The following is a 17,789-nucleotide window of genomic DNA, read 5'->3' as shown; positions in this document are numbered from 1 at the left end:
CTACCTCGTTGCTGCATCCTGCTGCTGGTGAACAGTGGCTCATCTGTTGATGCACAGTTTGTGTTAGTCATCCTTCAGCTCTTCAGAGGTCAATTCCTCCTCTTGGAGCCATTCTTTACTGGATATTTTTAGATAGTCCACCTCTTTCAACACAGCAGAGATACAGATGGGTGTAAAACACTCGTAGATTCACACACACACCTCTGCCATATCAGTGACACTACCCACATAACATCTAAATGTATCTAAATATAAATCATTCTCATTTTCAATTCATATTCTCTTTCTGTATCTCTGTATTAAACAGTTAAGAGCAATTCATGCCAATGAAGCTTTATGAAACTGAAAACTCAATTGAAATATCTGACCCTCATATCTAGCCATGTCTGGTCTTTGCGGTGGACAGAGGCTGAGAAACTGTGCAGTGACAGATGAGCTACTGTCTCTGACTTTACATCTACAAGGTGGACCAACGAGGGAGGAGTGTCTCACAGAGTGGACAGAGAGTGGACACAGGGTTTAAAAACTCCAGCAGCACTGCTGTGTCTGATCCACTCTACACCAGCACAACACACACTAACACACCACCACCACGTCAGTGTCACTGCAGCGCTGAGAATGATCCACCACCACATCACACCTGCTCTGTGGGGGTCCTGAGTGCTGAGGAACAGGGGGGAAAGGGGGGTGACAGAGTATGCAGAGCAACAGATGGACAACTACAAAGATGTAGAACTACAAAGTGTTCCTGTGTGGTCAGTGGAGTGAAGAGAATGGAGGATGAGTGATCCAGTGATCATTCAGTGTAGTACCACTCTATCTAGCTGGTGATCACTAGGTGTGTGTGTGTGTGTGTATAAGAGAGGGAGTGACTGGGTGAGTGTGTGATGCCCTGTTCAGTGTGTGTATTCCTGTTCCTGAAAGTGACTGAATGAATGAACTAATGAAACAAACAAAAGTAATGTAAGTACAGTTTTAATGAAACACTGTTGTTACTATAGAAGTCACTGTGAAGAAGCACTTCCTTTTACCTGAAATCAATCGATACGGTTCAGTTTGAGCACAAACAAGAATAAAATCAGATAAATAAGACTCACTAAACATCACAGAGCCATTAATCCCAGCACTATTTATTCACATCTTCACGACTGAACTCAGTAACACAGCGGTGACGTGTGAACCGCCCCTGACTCCTTATAGCTGGCCTCACACTAAATGTTTTAGGGGATTTCACCAACCTTGCTGGAGTTGCAGTGCTCTCCTGTCGTCTCCGTGGCCTGGGTTTGAGTCGGTCACGAAAGCTGTCTCAACTCAGAGACATCTTAATATCATCACCAGTGTTTAGTCTCGAATCTGGTCCTACGCCTGCGTTACACCAAAAGTCAATTCACGTGAGTCTTGATCATTTAGAGTGAAGGGGGGGGGGTAGTTTAAAAAGGCATGATCTACCAACGTGCACGTCCCGCTCCACACCTCTACCGTGCTTAGTCCAGGGGGCTCCTGACCAGGCCGCTGTGTTTGAGGAGTTGGCGTTGGGTGTAGTGGGTGAAGTGGTTCAGCCCGTGTTAGAAAAACAAGGTCAGAGGTTCATTATTGCCACTAAAGTTACACACACTTTTTTAAAGTCCAGTCGTGTTCCATAAAGATCCTCTTCTACCAAAGGAGATATGACTATCTGTAAGCTTTGGTTTAAATTAAAAGTCTTTCCCGAATCTCAGTGCATGGTGAGATGGTTAGTATAAGGGATGACGTAAGGCCCCCAGGCAGGAGAAAGCCCCTCTGTGGTGGGGAAGGAAAAGCATCCCTTCTCAATAACCAGGAGTCCACAGAGAGCAGTTAACAGGAGGCACGACTAGCACAGGGTGTACCTGCTTCGTCTGAGCCTCACACGCTCAACCAAACGCACATCAGAGAGGGTTTAGCTGGAGTGACGGCTCGCTCTGAGCGAGTGTGTGTGTGTGTGTCTGAGAGAGAGGAAGAGGAGTGGAGAGATGAATTTGCAGCATGATCTGCATGCCAAGCAGCCTAGTGTGCCCACCCTTTCCCCTCTCCCTCTCTCTCTTTCTCTCTCTCATGCTATGTCTCTCTCTCAGTGGCATTCCCTCACTCTCAGTCCCTATCCTCCTTAAGAGCATGCAAACATATGCGCACACAAACACTGTCATTTCTGCTCTTCCCCATCCTTTTACCTTCCTTCATTCTCATTCTCTGTCACACACACACACACACACACACACACAAACACACACATTCTCACTGCGGCAGGCTTTTTCAGCCACACCTGCTTCCCACCTGCGAGCCTCAAACACGCAGAAGTGTACGTTCTGAAGGTATGTGAAGAACGTGGTGTGAAAAGCCAGCCCCACACTTATCACTGCCTCGGATCTGAGCGCTCCTCACCTGGTTTGACGAGCAGCATTCCCCACCTCAAAGCAATCTCCCTGCAGTCAGGTAGACAACCTCTCTCTCTCTCTCACTCTCTCTCTCTCTCTCTGTTTTCTCAGTGTCAATTGACCACGTCTTCATTGATTAAGGAACGTACCGTACCATTGCTAATTAATTAGATCCGCCGCAGGTTCGCTCCTCCTGCTGCCGGCTCCTTCCACCCCTCCTCTTCTCCGCTCTCCTCTGTCTCTTCCTCCTTCCGTGTCTCCATTTACGGACTGCGGATCACAGAAAATCCCCTCATGCCTCAGGAGTGCTTCTCTCTCTCTCTCTCTCTGTCTGTCTGTCTGTCCCTCCTCTCCCTCGTTCTCTCTCTCTCTCTGTCCCTGTCTGTCCCTGTTCCTCAGCGGCTCACACTTCATGCCAGCTTGCTATGTGATATCATTGTACGCCTTATATGGGCTTGGGGTTGTCATGGAAACGGCAGACTCCACCTGACCGAGTCCCCCCCCCCCCACACACACACACACACACACACCTCCACCAGCCCCCACCGCCACTCCACCTCCGATTCCCGCACTGTTGCTAACAGCGGCTGCAGCAGGGTAAATACGGCGAGCAAACAGGCAGCGAGGAGGGGGTGCTGGCACTGAGAGATAGATGACGACACACAGCGGGAGAGCGGGAAGAGAAGAGGAAACAGGGATGAGTGAGGAGAAGAGGGAGAGAGAGGACGAAAGGGGGAGAGTGGAGAAAACGAGAATGAGGGGAGGAAAGAGGAGAAACGAGACAGGTTTGATGAGGACAATGTGACACTGATCATACGTTCATCCAGCAGCGACGTAACGAGGAGCCTCTGCTCACGAGGCACTTTACAGCACCACCTACATCACTGGTCTGTTATAGAGTATGTAGTGTAGTGTATACTTATCCACTACTCTACCCCCTCCTCACCATAGCTTGGGTCTCTGGTCTCTGTCTGTAACGGATGGCCATGCTGAATTCAAGAACAGACATGAGTGTTAAAAAGCTTGTGTTAAAAAGTTAAAAAGCTTAAAAAGGTGTCCTTTTATTAGTGACAGTTACGTTCTCGCAGTGGGAATGTGCTGCATGCTTCAGGCACGGGGCAGAGCCTGTGCAGCGCATTCATGAGATACTCCGGCACGTTAGCGGCTCTGTTCACTTGTGTACCCAAGAGTTCCAGGGTATGACTTTACTCAGAGTCTATACATGTTTACAAAAAGTCACAGCAGGAAGTTTATGTCAGGTCTGTTTTGGAATATTTTGGTGGCTGTTGCAAAGCAGAAATCAGATTATTGCTGGACTCTGAGTTTTCCTGTGATACGATTACCCAAGAGCATGTAAACACCGCTTATCAGACTACTCACAAAATTGGAATTTGTGCAGGAATCTGATTATCAAACACACTCGTTGGCCGCTTTCTGAGTGTGGGACTGTTGTTAACATTGTGTATGGGAGGTGGACTCTTCTCAACACTGCAGTGACAGTGAGACATGGCGATGTGGGAATGTGTGTGGTACTAGTTTGAGAGCATCAGACACATCCGTCTTATTCCAGATCATTTTAACAGGGAGAGAGGGGAAGTTCAGTTTGATGCTCACTCACTTGGTTCACTTTGGGAAGCCCAGCCCAGGACCAGCAGACGCAGCACAGACGGTGTATTCCTCCATCTGTTGTCCCCTCTGCCCGTGTTGCATGTTCTCGTTGGCTGTAGCTTGTCTCTGTACTCACTGCCAGTCACGCTCCTGGAGTTAAGAGTCACAGACTGGTCCAGGTGGCAAACTCGCTGGATATTTGATGGGCATTTTTGAGTCATGGGCGATGTCTGTGATCTCCAAAAACACTCAGTGACACTCAGGTAAATCAGGGCCAGAATCTTGCAGTGTGAACCGGGCCACACTGGGCTTACCTCAGTGTTACTGTGATGTTATAAAGTTGTCCACCTCCCAAACAAATCCCACTGAGGTCAGAAACCCGCTTTCAAACAGGCACTAGAAGTCTGTCCTAGACTGTATTCTACTAGAATGGGTTTTGTATGAACCAGATAGAGGGTCCCCCTGAAATACCAACTTCTCCCCACCCTCATCCCACAAGAAACACTCACGTACCTGCTGCCGCGAGCAGTTGGTGTTGACGAGTGTGGCGGCGTGCTGGGGTGGGTATTTGCCTCGCTGCCTCTCTGCCTCGCTCTTGTGTAGCTTGGCCAGAGCTTCCATGTCTGGGTTGGAGAAACGACGTGGGGTGCTGCCCAAAGTGTGGTACTGGCGCTGGTAATCTGCATGCTCCCCCCGCAACATCACAGCGGACCTCCTTTCCTCTCTTCTCTCCCTCCTTCGTCACTCCTCGTCCCTTCCCAGCAGATCTGCGAGACCAGCAGAAGGACAGATGTGAGAGAAACAACATGTTCAGTGGTCAGAGGCACAGCCGGTGGTGCCACTGTGTGGTGCTGTGGGTCAGGGTCAGGGTCAGGGTTAGCATTGCTGTGGAGGGGTGTGGGTTGTTGCCTGTTGCAGGTTACATGAGTCGCGTTTAACAGGTCAAACACTTTTGTCTGTGGGGTGTAGGCCACATTGTCTGTAGTGAATAATACCTGTCTAAAGCAAGTCACAGAATTGGTAATGAGTTATATAGGAAGCTTTTCCACTGCATGGTCCCTACTTCACGCAACTGCTTTTCCACTTCTCCACCAGGTATATCTGGTCTTGGTTCTGGAAGCGGGTTCTTGTTTAGTGGCTGTTCTCTCGTGGTTCAGAGCGAGTCGAGTAGGGATTAAACCGTGGCGTGTAAACCTTGCAGAGCGCTGATTGTCCAGAGAGAGTCGTCACTCTACGCCACGCAACGCAGACAAAGGTCTCAATAGCCATTATGTTGTGGTCAAAATATTGATGATAAACTATATCATTGTCATTTTAATTGCAATTACACCCCTTTAAAGAGCAACTGACATAGTTATTAGGTCAGATATTGCTATTGGAATATATATATATAAATACCTTAAATAAATAAAACATCAAATAAAGCCACATTTTAAAAAATTGACATAAAATTTTGAGAGACCAGAAAAAGAACAGAACAGCACTGGCTAAAGTATTGACTCATTCATTCTTTTACACACAAACGCATAACAACTTCAATGATATTGAGGACAGCAACAATTATTAAGGAAATGTCTACATTTTGCCTGATTTGTCGATAGTAAGTGAGTAATTATTTTGACGTCCAGCACCAACTCTCCTTCTGTAAAATCTCCAGCTTCAGCAGAGATCACGTTTGTTTTTATCCGACTCACGATGGCAGCTCGTAAAATTACGCTGTGGTCTTTTGAAGAGGTTCAAACGCTCCTTGGATTCGTGGCCAACGAAAGAATCCAGCGAGAGCTGGACGCTGCAACAAGGAAGGAACAAACTCTACTGATCTGTCTGAACTGATGACGGAGCTGTGTTCAGTCCCAAACAACAACAACACGCCAATACACCATGAGTAAACACCGCTTAACGTTACCACTGCCGTTGTTGGGGTTTGCTGCAGGTAACAGGGACCAAACACAGAGTAGAGTCCAGTAGAGTACCTACTCTACTCTGTGTTTGGTCCCTGTTTGGTCCCAGGGAGAACCAGTAGTGTTACCAGTAGCAGGTCACATGGTTTTAACTACAGCTGGAGAGTGTGGTTGCTCAACTAAAGCCAGCTTTACTCTGACATCACAGTTAAGTCAGCTTTGGAGATGGAGATAGAGATGAAAATACACCTTTACGCTGATTAGATTTAGGTTTTGAATGTGTTTGAGGCAACAGAACAAAACAGTGAGAAAAGAAACACCAAGGTGTAAATGACCTGGTAATGAGATGAAATCTGAAGATTCCCATTTGAGTCTCACTGTGATAATCAGTAATTGTGTGATGAATACCTCTGTCTGGCTCAGGTGGTTTACAAACTGAGAGCATGCTGCTGTGTCACTCTTCTCTGAACAACACATATTTGATTGTGAGGGTTCGCTGCGGTTGTGAGTTTTTGTGTCACGTGTAAATAAAGCCACATGACAACAGGGCACTGACACGTCAGAAAACACCAGCTCTTTCCTCTCAAAGGTGAAGGCAGCAGGAGAACTGACCCTTCAGCAAAGACAGTGAGGGAAATAAGCCTTAACACTTAACATCTGTTCACCAAAAGACTGGCTTCCTTCCTCTGAGTAGGAACACCGATATCAATATGGCTTTCATTAACGTAGTGTTGTCGGGATGCTGTGTGGCGTGTTGAGGTGCACTAAGGATGTCCTGATGCCTCTGATAGGGTTTTCTACCACAGAGGAACCGGAAAAGTGTTTAAAAACTCCAGCAGCACTGCTGTGTCTGATCCACTCGCACCAGCACAACACACACTAACACACCACCACCACGTCAGTGTCACTGCAGAAAAACAAAGTGCTCCTGTGTGGTCAGTAAAGAGAAGGAGTGTCTGCAAACCTTTGTGTCAGTGGAGATCTGTGGAGGTGAGGTGTGTCTCTCCTGTGTGTGGAGACATCTAGAGGCAGTATGATGAACTGCAGCAGATGGACTCATTAGCATGTCTGTGATACGCCACGGCATTAAAAACACCCTCCAAAGGCCCTGATTCAGCTGATTAATTATGCCCTGTAATGAACGGATCAGCGCCGCTCGCTGGAGTCAGAACAAAAATGGGAATGAGGAACGTAACCTTCAAGCACAAAGTTGCTCTTGTTATTTCCTGCACTTTTCAGCTGCTGTATTTCACACACGGAGCATTATAAAGTGTATCCAGTGGCCCTCATTCATCACAGTTGTATCCAGTCAAAGTCTGTGAGTTTAAATATTACCCTCTGGTTTGTTATTCACCTCATTCACGTCTGGTACAGTCATGCTCAGTTCTATGAGAACTTTTAAACAGTCGGATAAAGGTAGATGTGCAAACAGACAAAATGATAAGGAAAATACCAATAACATTTAAAAAAACATTTTAATAAACGTGCATTAAAAATGAGCTGAAATGGATGTAAAAAGAAAAAGACCTCAAATTTAAATCTGAATGATTTTCATAAAAGAAAAAAAAAAAAAGTCCTTGTTCAGTGCATGTTCACGTTAATGTGGGGCTCTGGAGTCCACCAAAGCACACACTGTGAAACAAGACCCCCGGAAAACACGGGATAAAATCAACTACAGAGACTTTAGAATGGCCCCGCCCCCTCGTCTGATTCTGTCCAATCACAGCGCTGGACCCGTGTTTATGTGAGAGCGCAAAGATGAGGTTAAACTCAGCAAAACAAACACAATGAGCGCGGAGAAATAAGAGCACTGAGTAAAAACGGAGAAGAAAGAGAACAGAGTGAAAACGGCTAAAAACCAGATCTTCTGCTCCTCGCTCCTCACTGCTGTGCGCTCGGGGTCGGGGTGAACAGCGAGCGGCTCATTATCATTTAAAGGAACAGGTGCTGAAAGCGGGCGTTCTGAACAGGGCTGTTTACACAGGGGGAGAACACTGCTGTGGGGCTCGTGGGGTTTGGACCAAAGCAGGTCACAGACGTTTCATTAAGAACCAGAACTGTGTTCCCTCGTAATCAGTAGGACAGTGAATCTGCAGATACAGGGGCACTATTGTGTAATGCTAGTTAAGCATTCAACCACTGGCTCAGGAGCCAATTCTTTTCTCTTATTGGCTTAGTGTAGAAAAGTGTTCACGGCATGTTTTGTGTTCATTATAAGTCATTACCGCACGAGATTCTACAGAGCTTTCGTGAACGAGGTCCAGTGTGTTCCCCATGATTTAAACCAGCTTTAATTTGTCATACTTTTAAGCAAAGGCAGGTCGCCGTACACTTTCTCGCTCTCTCTTTCTCTCTCTTTCTTAAGCTTGTAGTACTTGCTGTGTCCTTTGCGTGTGCGTGTGTTAACATATTTTCCTGCTGTGTTAGACATTCTCACAGCAGAAGGGCAGACTGGAGACCAGCTTTCGGACTGGCACACTTACATACAAATTAGAGGCTGGTGCCGCATCATTGCAAACAAATAAGAAGCCTGTTCTTCGTAACACAGCTCATAACCCTGTCAGAGGAACACCTCGGACCACACGCCTTCAGCCGCAGAATACCAATGACCTCCATTTATTTACGTAACTCAAAACAAGAAAAGTCTTATTCTTAAACTGTTCACAGAGCAAGGAAGACACCTGCAGCCTGGGACTTCTATCGCAATCACAGTCTGGAGCTCGAACTGTTAACACGGAGATGGTGAGTCAGAACCAATTAGGAATGACCAAATAGCCATGTTCTGTGACATCACAGCCTCAAACAAAGATCCAAGTGTGTGGCTTGTATTGTTTGCATGATTTCACAAACGGCACCACAGTCTGGTCCAGGGAACGCACAATTCATACTTTCTCCGAATCATTCAGCTCTAATAACATCTTAGATAAATGTTCAACTTGTAGAAATTTCATGGGCAACAAAGTCAGGTGAGTGTACTTTTGCCAGACCCCCATTGGCAGTCATTTGTTTAAGTCCATAATACACATCATTTTCATCAGAAGAGTGACTAAGACTCATGAACCTCCAAACAGTGGCATAAAATATAACAACCATTGTGATTCATGCAAAATTTCATGTGACCTGCCGCATAAAGGACTCAGTACTTATCTTCAGAGCCTACATTTAATTCACAGGCAGAATTCATACAATTATTTGGAAGTCATTCATAATTTGCTGTGTTAGTTTTCATGATGTGAGAAACGCTATCATCCATATTTAATTATTCATTCATTCATAGTCTGTAACTGCTTATCCAGTTCAGGGTCACGGTGGGTCCAGAGCCTACCTGGAATCACTGGCAAGGCGGAAATACACCCTGGAGGGGGCGCCAGTCCTTCACAGGGTGACACACACTCACACATTCACTCACACAACCACACCTACGGACACTTTTGAGTCTCCAATCCACCTACCAACGTGTATTTTTGGAGCGTGGGAGGAAACCAGAGCACCCGGAGGAAACCCATGCAGACACAGAGAGAACACACCACACTCCTCACAGACAGACACCTGGAGGAAACCCACACAGACACAGAGAGAACACACCACACTCCTCACAGACAGTAACCCGGAGGAAACCCACACAGACACAGAGAGAACACACCACACTCCGCACAGACAGTCACCCGGAGGAGACCCACGCAGACAGGGAGAACACACCACACTCCTCACAGACAGTCACCTGGAGGAAACCCATGCAGACACAGGGAGAGCACACCACACTCCTCACAGACAGTAACCCGGAGGAAACCCACACAGACACAGAGAGAACACACTACACTCCTCACAGACAGTCACCCGGAGGAAACCCACGCAGACACAGGGAGAACACACCACACTCCTCACAGACAGTCACCTGGAGGAAACCCACGCAGACACAGGGAGAACACACCACACTCCTCACAGACAGTCACCTGGAGGAAACCCATGCAGACACTGAGAGAACACACCACACTCCTCACAGACAGTCATCTGGAGGAAACCCACGCAGACACAGGGAGAACACACCACACTCCTCACAGACAGTCACCTGGAGGAAACCCAGGCAGACACAAAGAGAACACACCACACTCCTCACAGACAGTCACCTGGAGGAAACCCACGCAGACACAGGGAGAACACACCACACTCCTCACAGACAGTCACCCGGAGGAAACCCACGCAGACACAGGGAGAACACACCACACTCCTCACAGAGAGTCACCCAGAGCAGGACTCGAACCCACAACCTCCAGGACCCTCAAGCTCTGTAAGAGACACTACCTACTGCTCCACCGTGCCGCCCTGTGTAATAAGCAGAATTACAGGGCTCTACCATTGCCACTCCATGCTATGTAACTTGTATGTGTAAAAAGGTGGGGGGTGTTTTACATTAGCATTTTTCAATTTAAAAAAAAAAAAAAAAAAGTGTCCCAATGCCTTCTGGGACCACTGTATATTTTTAGTAGGACACAGATTGTCATGGTTAAGTAAAAGATGATAAAAAATATCAAAGGGTGTCCCACAAGGATCTATTTCTGGCCCTGAGTTGTTTCTATTTTGAACACTGATGCTTCCCATTATTTTTAAACAATAAAGACTGTAAAGACTGTACTTTTATTTGGACCCTAAATGTTATAAAATTCATGTGTGTCGCATTCCGTTCTTACTCCCTCGATAACCACAGACCAAAATCAGCATTATCACAGATCACCTGCCTGTCTCCACAGTGACCAATTACTACTGCATCTCAAATAACCAATCAGGAGTGTCACATCGTTTCCCTTCATTCACCTCTCGGGTTAAATCTCAGCTCTTTAGACAGGACCCCGAAAATATCTGACAGAGATGGACAATGATAAATGTGCTGGAAGCAAAAACGTCCAACATTTAATCTCTCCTGTATGTGTGTGTGTGTGTGTGTGTCTCAGAGAGAGAGAGAGAGAACAAGACAGTGAAATAGAGGGAGACTGATGGAGTCTCACTGCACTTCACAGAGTGCTCTGCTTCTCTAGACCTAGATTAAACCCAGCCCTGGCCTTTGAAATATTGTCCTCTGCGAATCAGAATCACAGTTTAAATTTTGCTCAGGAGGTTTAACCAGGTTCAGAAAACCAGCCCCAGAGGAACAGCCCTGTAAATCAGACGGTGTCCATCAACACAAACTGCTCCAGCAGGACACACTGCCGTTGGCCTTGAGCTTTATGATGAAGATACATTCCCTTCATGAGGGGGAGAGAGTAAAACGTCTTTGTCTTTCACAATGCTATGATACACAAGGACACATGCTGCGTTCGGACTGGCTCTTTGTTATAGAAACACGTGGTTATAGTCTTTATAACCCAGTTAGTGTAGTTATAGCATAGATATAGAAGTTTATAAAAGTGTGGTTATGGCAGTATATGCAATTAGAATATAGTTATAATGTAGATGTAGAGTAGATAGTTATAGTGTAGTTATAAAGTAGTTATAGTGTAGTAAGAGTAGTTATAGTATAGTTAGAGTAAGTATAGAATAATTATAGAATAGTTATATTATAGTTAATGCAAGTATAGGTATAATATAGTGTAGTTATAGAGTAGGTATAGTATATTTATAGTATAGTTAATGACATTATAGAGTACTTAGTGTAATTATAGGGTAGTTATATCATAATTAGTGAACTTATAGTATAGTTAGTGTAGTTATAGTCTAGTTATGAGTTAGTGTAATAATAGTATAGTTAGTGTGGTTATAGCATTGCTATAGTATAGGTAGTGTAGTTATAGAATAGTTTTAGTATAGTTGGTGTAGTTATAGTATAGTTAGTGTAGCTATAGAGTATAGTTAATGTAGTTATAGCGTAGTTTGGTTAGAGTCGTTATAGTATAGTTAGTGTTGTTAAAGGGTAGTTAGTGTTGTTATAGGGTAGTTATAGTATAGTTAGTTTTCATTCATTCATTCATTCATTATCTGTAACCCTTATCCAGTTCAGGGTCGCGGTGGGTCCAGAGCCTACCAGGAATCATTGGGTGCAAGGCAGGAATACACCCTGGAGGGGGCGCCAGTCCTTCACAAGGTAAGTATAGTTAGTTTAGTATATAATATTTATAGTATAGTGTATTTATAATATACTTAGTGTAGTTAGATTAGTAATAGTATAGTTAGTGTAGATATAGAGTAGTTATATAATTAGTGTAATTATATAGTTAGTGTACTTATAGAGTAGTTATAGCATGGTAGGTTTAAGTACAAAGTAGTTACAGTTAGTTACAGTTAGTGTAGTTATAGAATAGTAAGCATTGTTATTGATAAAGTTATAGCATAGCTTACTCTAAACCTGAGAGCTGAAAACAACTCACCAGTTGAAAAAGGTAAGAGAAGGTCTGCATAGATCTGGGGAGGAATATAAAAGTGGCCGGATATTTGAATGTGATTTTTTTTTTCTAGGCCGTTGTGGTTTTACAGCAGGATGAAAAATGTCCTGACTAGGCCTTGAGCGCAGGGTAAGGGTTCCAGCAGCACTGAAAAATGACATCACTCAGCACAAGGCCATCGCTTACGTAGAGTACAGCGTTTGTAATCACCCGACCGTCATAAATCTGCAGGAGTACTGTATACACACCCTGGGCTCTTTGGATGAAGGAGGGATGAGAGAGAGCGAGAGAGAGGGAGGGAGAGAGGGAGATATTAGGAGCAAGAGAAGAGGGCCGGTGGCGACTCTTGACAGGGAAGAAGGATTATGAGTGCTGGGTTAATGAATAGGTGAATTTAAAAGAGATTCATCACGGCTGTGAGGGTTTAATTACGGACGGTCGCTGACTCAGGGCCCACCCGCCGGGCCGTGAGGCGCTGAATTCGCGTCCAATCTGCATTACTTGTTCATGAGCTGCGCTGCACAATCACAGCGGATACGTGCAGATAAGGGGCCTGCCGTTCAAATCAGAAGATTGCAAAAACTCATCATTGTAATCCATTCTCCAAATTACTGCGTGAACGTTTTCACTTCGACTAAATTAAGAGCCTTCACCGATGCTTAAGTGAGATTCTGATATGAATCAGCTATTTATCCCCATCACACGCCACATTTCTTTCCATTTTCCATCTGTTTTTTTTTTTTTTTTTTTGCAATTTAAACTCTTTGCTGAATGCTAACAACCTGAAATCACAACAATCACCAACAGCGAGCGGCTCTGCCCTCTGATTACAGCTGCGGTAAGTAGCTCGGGGACCTCAAACCCAGTTGGAGTTGCCTCTGCCTGTGTTTACCCTGAGGAGGCTCGACCACACTCACACACGGCTCTCGTAATGAGTTAGAGGAGTCTGATCAGTGGAAGGTTAAAACGATAGCTGGAGGTCAGAAACAAATGGAGACAGATTAAATACTTCAGAATGAGAGCTGTCTCATTGGAGAAAAGCTTAGTTTGTAATTAGCAAACACAAATAGCACACACAGAACAACAAAGAACGACACCTTTCAGACGTAATTGCCCACGTTTCCTACCTTCTCCAAAGATCTCACTAAAGAGTAAAATGTATGGAATCACTACCACAGGGTGGTACAGTGGTGCTGCAGGGTCTTGGGGTCCTGGGTTCACCCGCAGCCTCAGGTCTTCTATCTGTGAGGACTGTGGCGTGTTAGATATAGAATTGGCCACTGTGCTGTGGACAGAGGAATTTGTTCTCTGCATTAAACCCAATACGTGCAGTGAAACACACATTTACACACACACTAGTGAACACTAGAGGGCAGTGAGCACACATGCCCAGAGCGGTGGGCCGCCCTAGACACAGCGCCCAGGGAGCAGTTGCGGGATAGGTGCCTTGCTCAAGGGCACTTCTGTCATGACCTACCAGAACTGGGAATCAAACCAGCAACCTTCCGGTTACACGCCCAGTTCCCTCACCTCCAGGCCACGGTTGGCTCTTTCTGTGTCTGCACGGGTTTCCTCCAGGTGACTGTCTGTGAGGAGTGTGGTGTGTTCTCCCTGTGTCTGCATGGGTTTCCTCCGGGTGACTGTCTGTGAGGAGTGTGGTGTGTTCTCTCTGTGTCTGCGTGGGTTTCCACCGGGTGACTGTCTGTGAGGAGTGTGGTGTGTTCTCCCTGTGTCTGTGTGGGTTTCCTCCGGGTGACTGTCTGTGAGGAGTGTGGTGTGTTCTCCCTGTGTCTGCGTGGGTTTCCTCCGGGTGACTGTCTGTGAGGAGTGTGGTGTGTTCTCCGTGTCTGCGTGGGTTTCCTCGGGGTGACTGTCTGTGAGGAGTGTGGTGTGTTCTCCCTGTGTCTGGGTTTGTTTCCTCCGGGTGCTCCTGTTTCCTACCATGCTCCAAAAACACGTGTTGGTAGCTGGATTGGTGACTCAAAAGTGTCCATGGGTGTGAGTGAATGTGTGAGTGTGTGTCACCCCATCCAGGGGGGCTCCGGACCCACCTCGACCCTAAACTTCATAAGTGCTTGTGTAGCTCGTGTAACGACACCCAGGCCCAACACTGTCAAACACACGTAGCACCATGGAGAAAAGAGGTGTGACAGATATCACACGGACTGATGATACCTGATCAGACGAGTGGAGTGAGGGAGTGGAGGAAGGATACAGGGTCACAATCACAGACATCAAGAGATTAAACCGGGAGGATCAAATAAAAAAAAGTGTTATTCAATGGTTATTTAGGGGTTAATTGCTGAGCGGACTGGGACTTTAAGGACAGTTACTTCCCCAAAATCACCTCATCAATGTCTAACGTCTCCAAAATCTCAAGTCTACCTTCAATCCTCTGTGTTTTAATGAGCTTACCTCCCTCCTGCCAACTCCAGATTACATTGTCCTAGACATCAGTCTCAGAGCCAGACGTCTGTCCATCATTCGAGCTCTCGATGCGCTTTACAGCTCGCCCAAGCCATGAATCCTCCATTTTCTCACTCAATTCTCACCCCAATTTAATGAGTCAGCTCCGGCCGTTACCTGTGAGGTCTGACACTTCTATTGCCTCCAACACAGGGTCACGAAGTACAGGTGTGAATGGGGTACAATGCGGATCTCGAGGACACACTAATCCGATCATTCAAAGATATTTCAAGGTTTTCTGGGGCGTGTTTAATATGTTTCTAGGATAATATTTGACTTTATATTTTAAGTGTTTCCACTTAATTTTAATTTAATCCAGACTCTAAAGAGTTAATGTGCACCACACCCCTCCTCCAGATGAAACGATGTGAGAGATCTGACCATAAGCGCTCACCGGAGACGCGCACTAATGCCAAGTGTGAACAGGGCTACAGGGGCGTGGCTTGTGCCACCGTGTGAACATTGAACAACTCCGAATCTGTACTTTTTAGTCTGGATTTGGGCCACTTTCATACGCGCTACTGAAATCTGATCCAAATCTGATTTGAGGCAAAGTGACTCAGTCTGAACCAGGATTCATGCCACTTTTAGTGGCGGTGGGAGTGAAGGAACAGCACTGTCCTCCTCCTCAGTCCACAGCTGAGTGGCCTTTGAGCAAGGCTCTGAACCAACAACTGCTCCCCGCTGCTCTGAGTGTGTGTTCACGGCCCCTAGTGCACTAGTGTGTGTGTGTGTGTGTGTGTGTGTTCACAGCCAGGGACGGACTGGCCATACCAGGCACTTACCCGGTGGGTCTATGTGATATTTGGGCCGACAGTCCTGACATTTTTAATTAATTATAAATATGTCTGTGTAATGCACTCCGCAAAAGAAAAGTCAGCGCATGAGTTTGTTTCCTAACCACCAGGGGTCTGCAGCCCATTGGTTATTTTCTTTACTGACACAGGGCTGCCCCAATCATACCATGAAACACCTCCTCCCTTTGGCTCTGTGCGCCGGTGTGCAGTGCAGTGTAGGATGAATGTAACGTTCTCTGTTAGGATCTTCTGAGGAGGTGCAGAGAAACTGCGAGAAACAAAAGATTAAAAAAATTACCAACATGCCACACCAGGGCCTTCATCGGCTCCCGTGGCTGATGACGGGGGTGGTGGTGGTGGCACTCGCTGTGTACAGGAACATGTGGTAGAACCTGCGGTGAGCTGGACTGCTTTCAGAACACTTAGGCGATTTAAAGAGGAGGCGAAAGCAACCCAACCCCTTGGGAAATTTGATAAAATGATAAAACGTCAATACAATAATTTTGGCTAATGTTCTAAGGCAAATTAAGTTTGTATTGTAAACACAGGTGAAATAAGCTAATGACGTCCTAGTGGACACTATGTACTTCCATCGTGTCTTCCATCGTGAACTAAACACTCCTATTTGCGAGAACAAGTTTTAAAACCACACTTTATAAACAACAACAGTAAGTCAGTGGCCCGCAATCTAATTTCATTATTAGACTATTATTGTTTGTGGGGTGAGTAGTAGTTCAAGGTTCACCCAGCTACATTCATCCTTTTTGATTGGGTAAGTTCACAATTTATCAAGTACTACTCCCGGAAGAATGGGCATCTAAACCATCATTTCTCATCTCTATACTTTCTTTCTCTTTTCTTCCTCCCTGAAACACACAGGCAAGACCCAATAGGACGAATGCTGCTTTAACCCTCTGGAGTCGGCGCTCCCACTGACAGGATAAAGAACTTGCGTTGACACACTTATGCAACACAGTGAGTTTTTGTCCTAGAAACATAACAAACATATCCCCAGAAACCCTAAAGGGTCTACTTTTCTAATAGATGGAGATTAAAAAGAAATGTATTTTTACCTGGTTGTTGTTGAAAGATAAGTAACAAGAGGCACGTTTCTCTCTGAGACTCAGGCAGCGACCCTCGATGGCCCACCCATTCGTATTAATATGATAATAGCAAAATAATCCACTCTTATTGGAGGATTACGACGTGTGAAAACCCTCATTTTAGTCATAAACAAATACACAAGGCCGTGTTTTTTCGCACTGAGCGCGGAGCTCTAAAACGGCGCAGCCATGCATTTCAGCTGCCTGAGGAGGACCAGGAGGAACGGTTTCATTTTATGAGGATTAAGTGAAATATATTTGACTCACACGTTTTGTGCTGTTAGCTTTGACGCTAAACTAGTTCAGTACTATATTCCAGTGACAGAACTTGTGAAGCTGACCGTGAATGTTTTGTAATTGTGAGTTCAGCTGGTTAATTTTTAGTAAAGTTTGGATGCTCTCTGCTGCTTTCAAGCAGTCATCTGAAGCTCATGTATGGCTTTGTTGCTCCAAATCAGTTGCTAAATAACTAATATACCACAGTTTACGAACAATGTGGTGGCGTGGGGGCTAATGAGCCATTCTCTTTGACGGTGGGGAGGGGTTTTCACACCATCTCATGAATAGTCAATGTGTGAGGCACCGGTATCAGATACATAGCAAAATAATGGAAAAAAATAGTTAAAACATCAGAAAGCTGTAAACACCAGTGTGTAGCCAACTCCCATGCTTACACAGTTCAGAGCTCTAAAGAAAACATAAATGCTCACAGTGTGTTTGTTCACTTTATATCAGCACCTTTGGAAAAAGGTTTTTGGGAAGTCCATGTTTAGAGTGAACAGATGAACGACGTACAGACTTCCCTCACGTTATTGTTGCTGGGTTTGTGCTGAACATTAGCAGGTGTAGCTTTTTGGGAACAAACCTTTTTAGGTTGGTGAAATATGTTAAAATGTCGAGGTGTGTCGGATCACCTCAGACGTGGCTGAAAGCCCTCAGACCCCAGGGGGTGATTAAGATTCATTACTGTGACGGAGTGATGGATGATACATTGTTATAGGGCTAATAGTATTTAATGTGTCCACTCTCACTGACACCCGGTAACTCACTGCATGGTAGAGGTGGGTGGATCGATCCAAATATTGATAATATCGATACCAACGCTGGTATTGGTATTGATCAATACTCTTGGAAAAAGATCGATACT

At 45.5% G+C, this 17,789-nt stretch overlaps 1 protein-coding gene across 3 annotated transcripts in view; it reads right to left on the bottom strand.

Annotated features, from left to right (window-relative positions):
* Positions 1-17,789, bottom strand: part of srcin1b (SRC kinase signaling inhibitor 1b) — a 106,471-nt gene that overhangs the window by 68,492 nt on the left and 20,190 nt on the right. For all 3 annotated transcript variants that reach the window (XM_066682658.1, XM_066682659.1, XM_066682660.1), the window contains exon 2: positions 4,515-4,768. In XM_066682658.1, the coding sequence (XP_066538755.1) occupies positions 4,515-4,703 (189 nt within the window). In that variant the 5' untranslated portion in view covers positions 4,704-4,768. The remainder of the gene's footprint in view (positions 1-4,514; positions 4,769-17,789) is intronic.

This window comes from Hoplias malabaricus, chromosome 10, assembly GCF_029633855.1.
Source record: "Hoplias malabaricus isolate fHopMal1 chromosome 10, fHopMal1.hap1, whole genome shotgun sequence".
In the NCBI taxonomy this organism is placed as follows: domain Eukaryota; kingdom Metazoa; phylum Chordata; class Actinopteri; order Characiformes; family Erythrinidae; genus Hoplias; species Hoplias malabaricus.
This window is presented reverse-complemented; position numbering and strand designations above follow the sequence as displayed.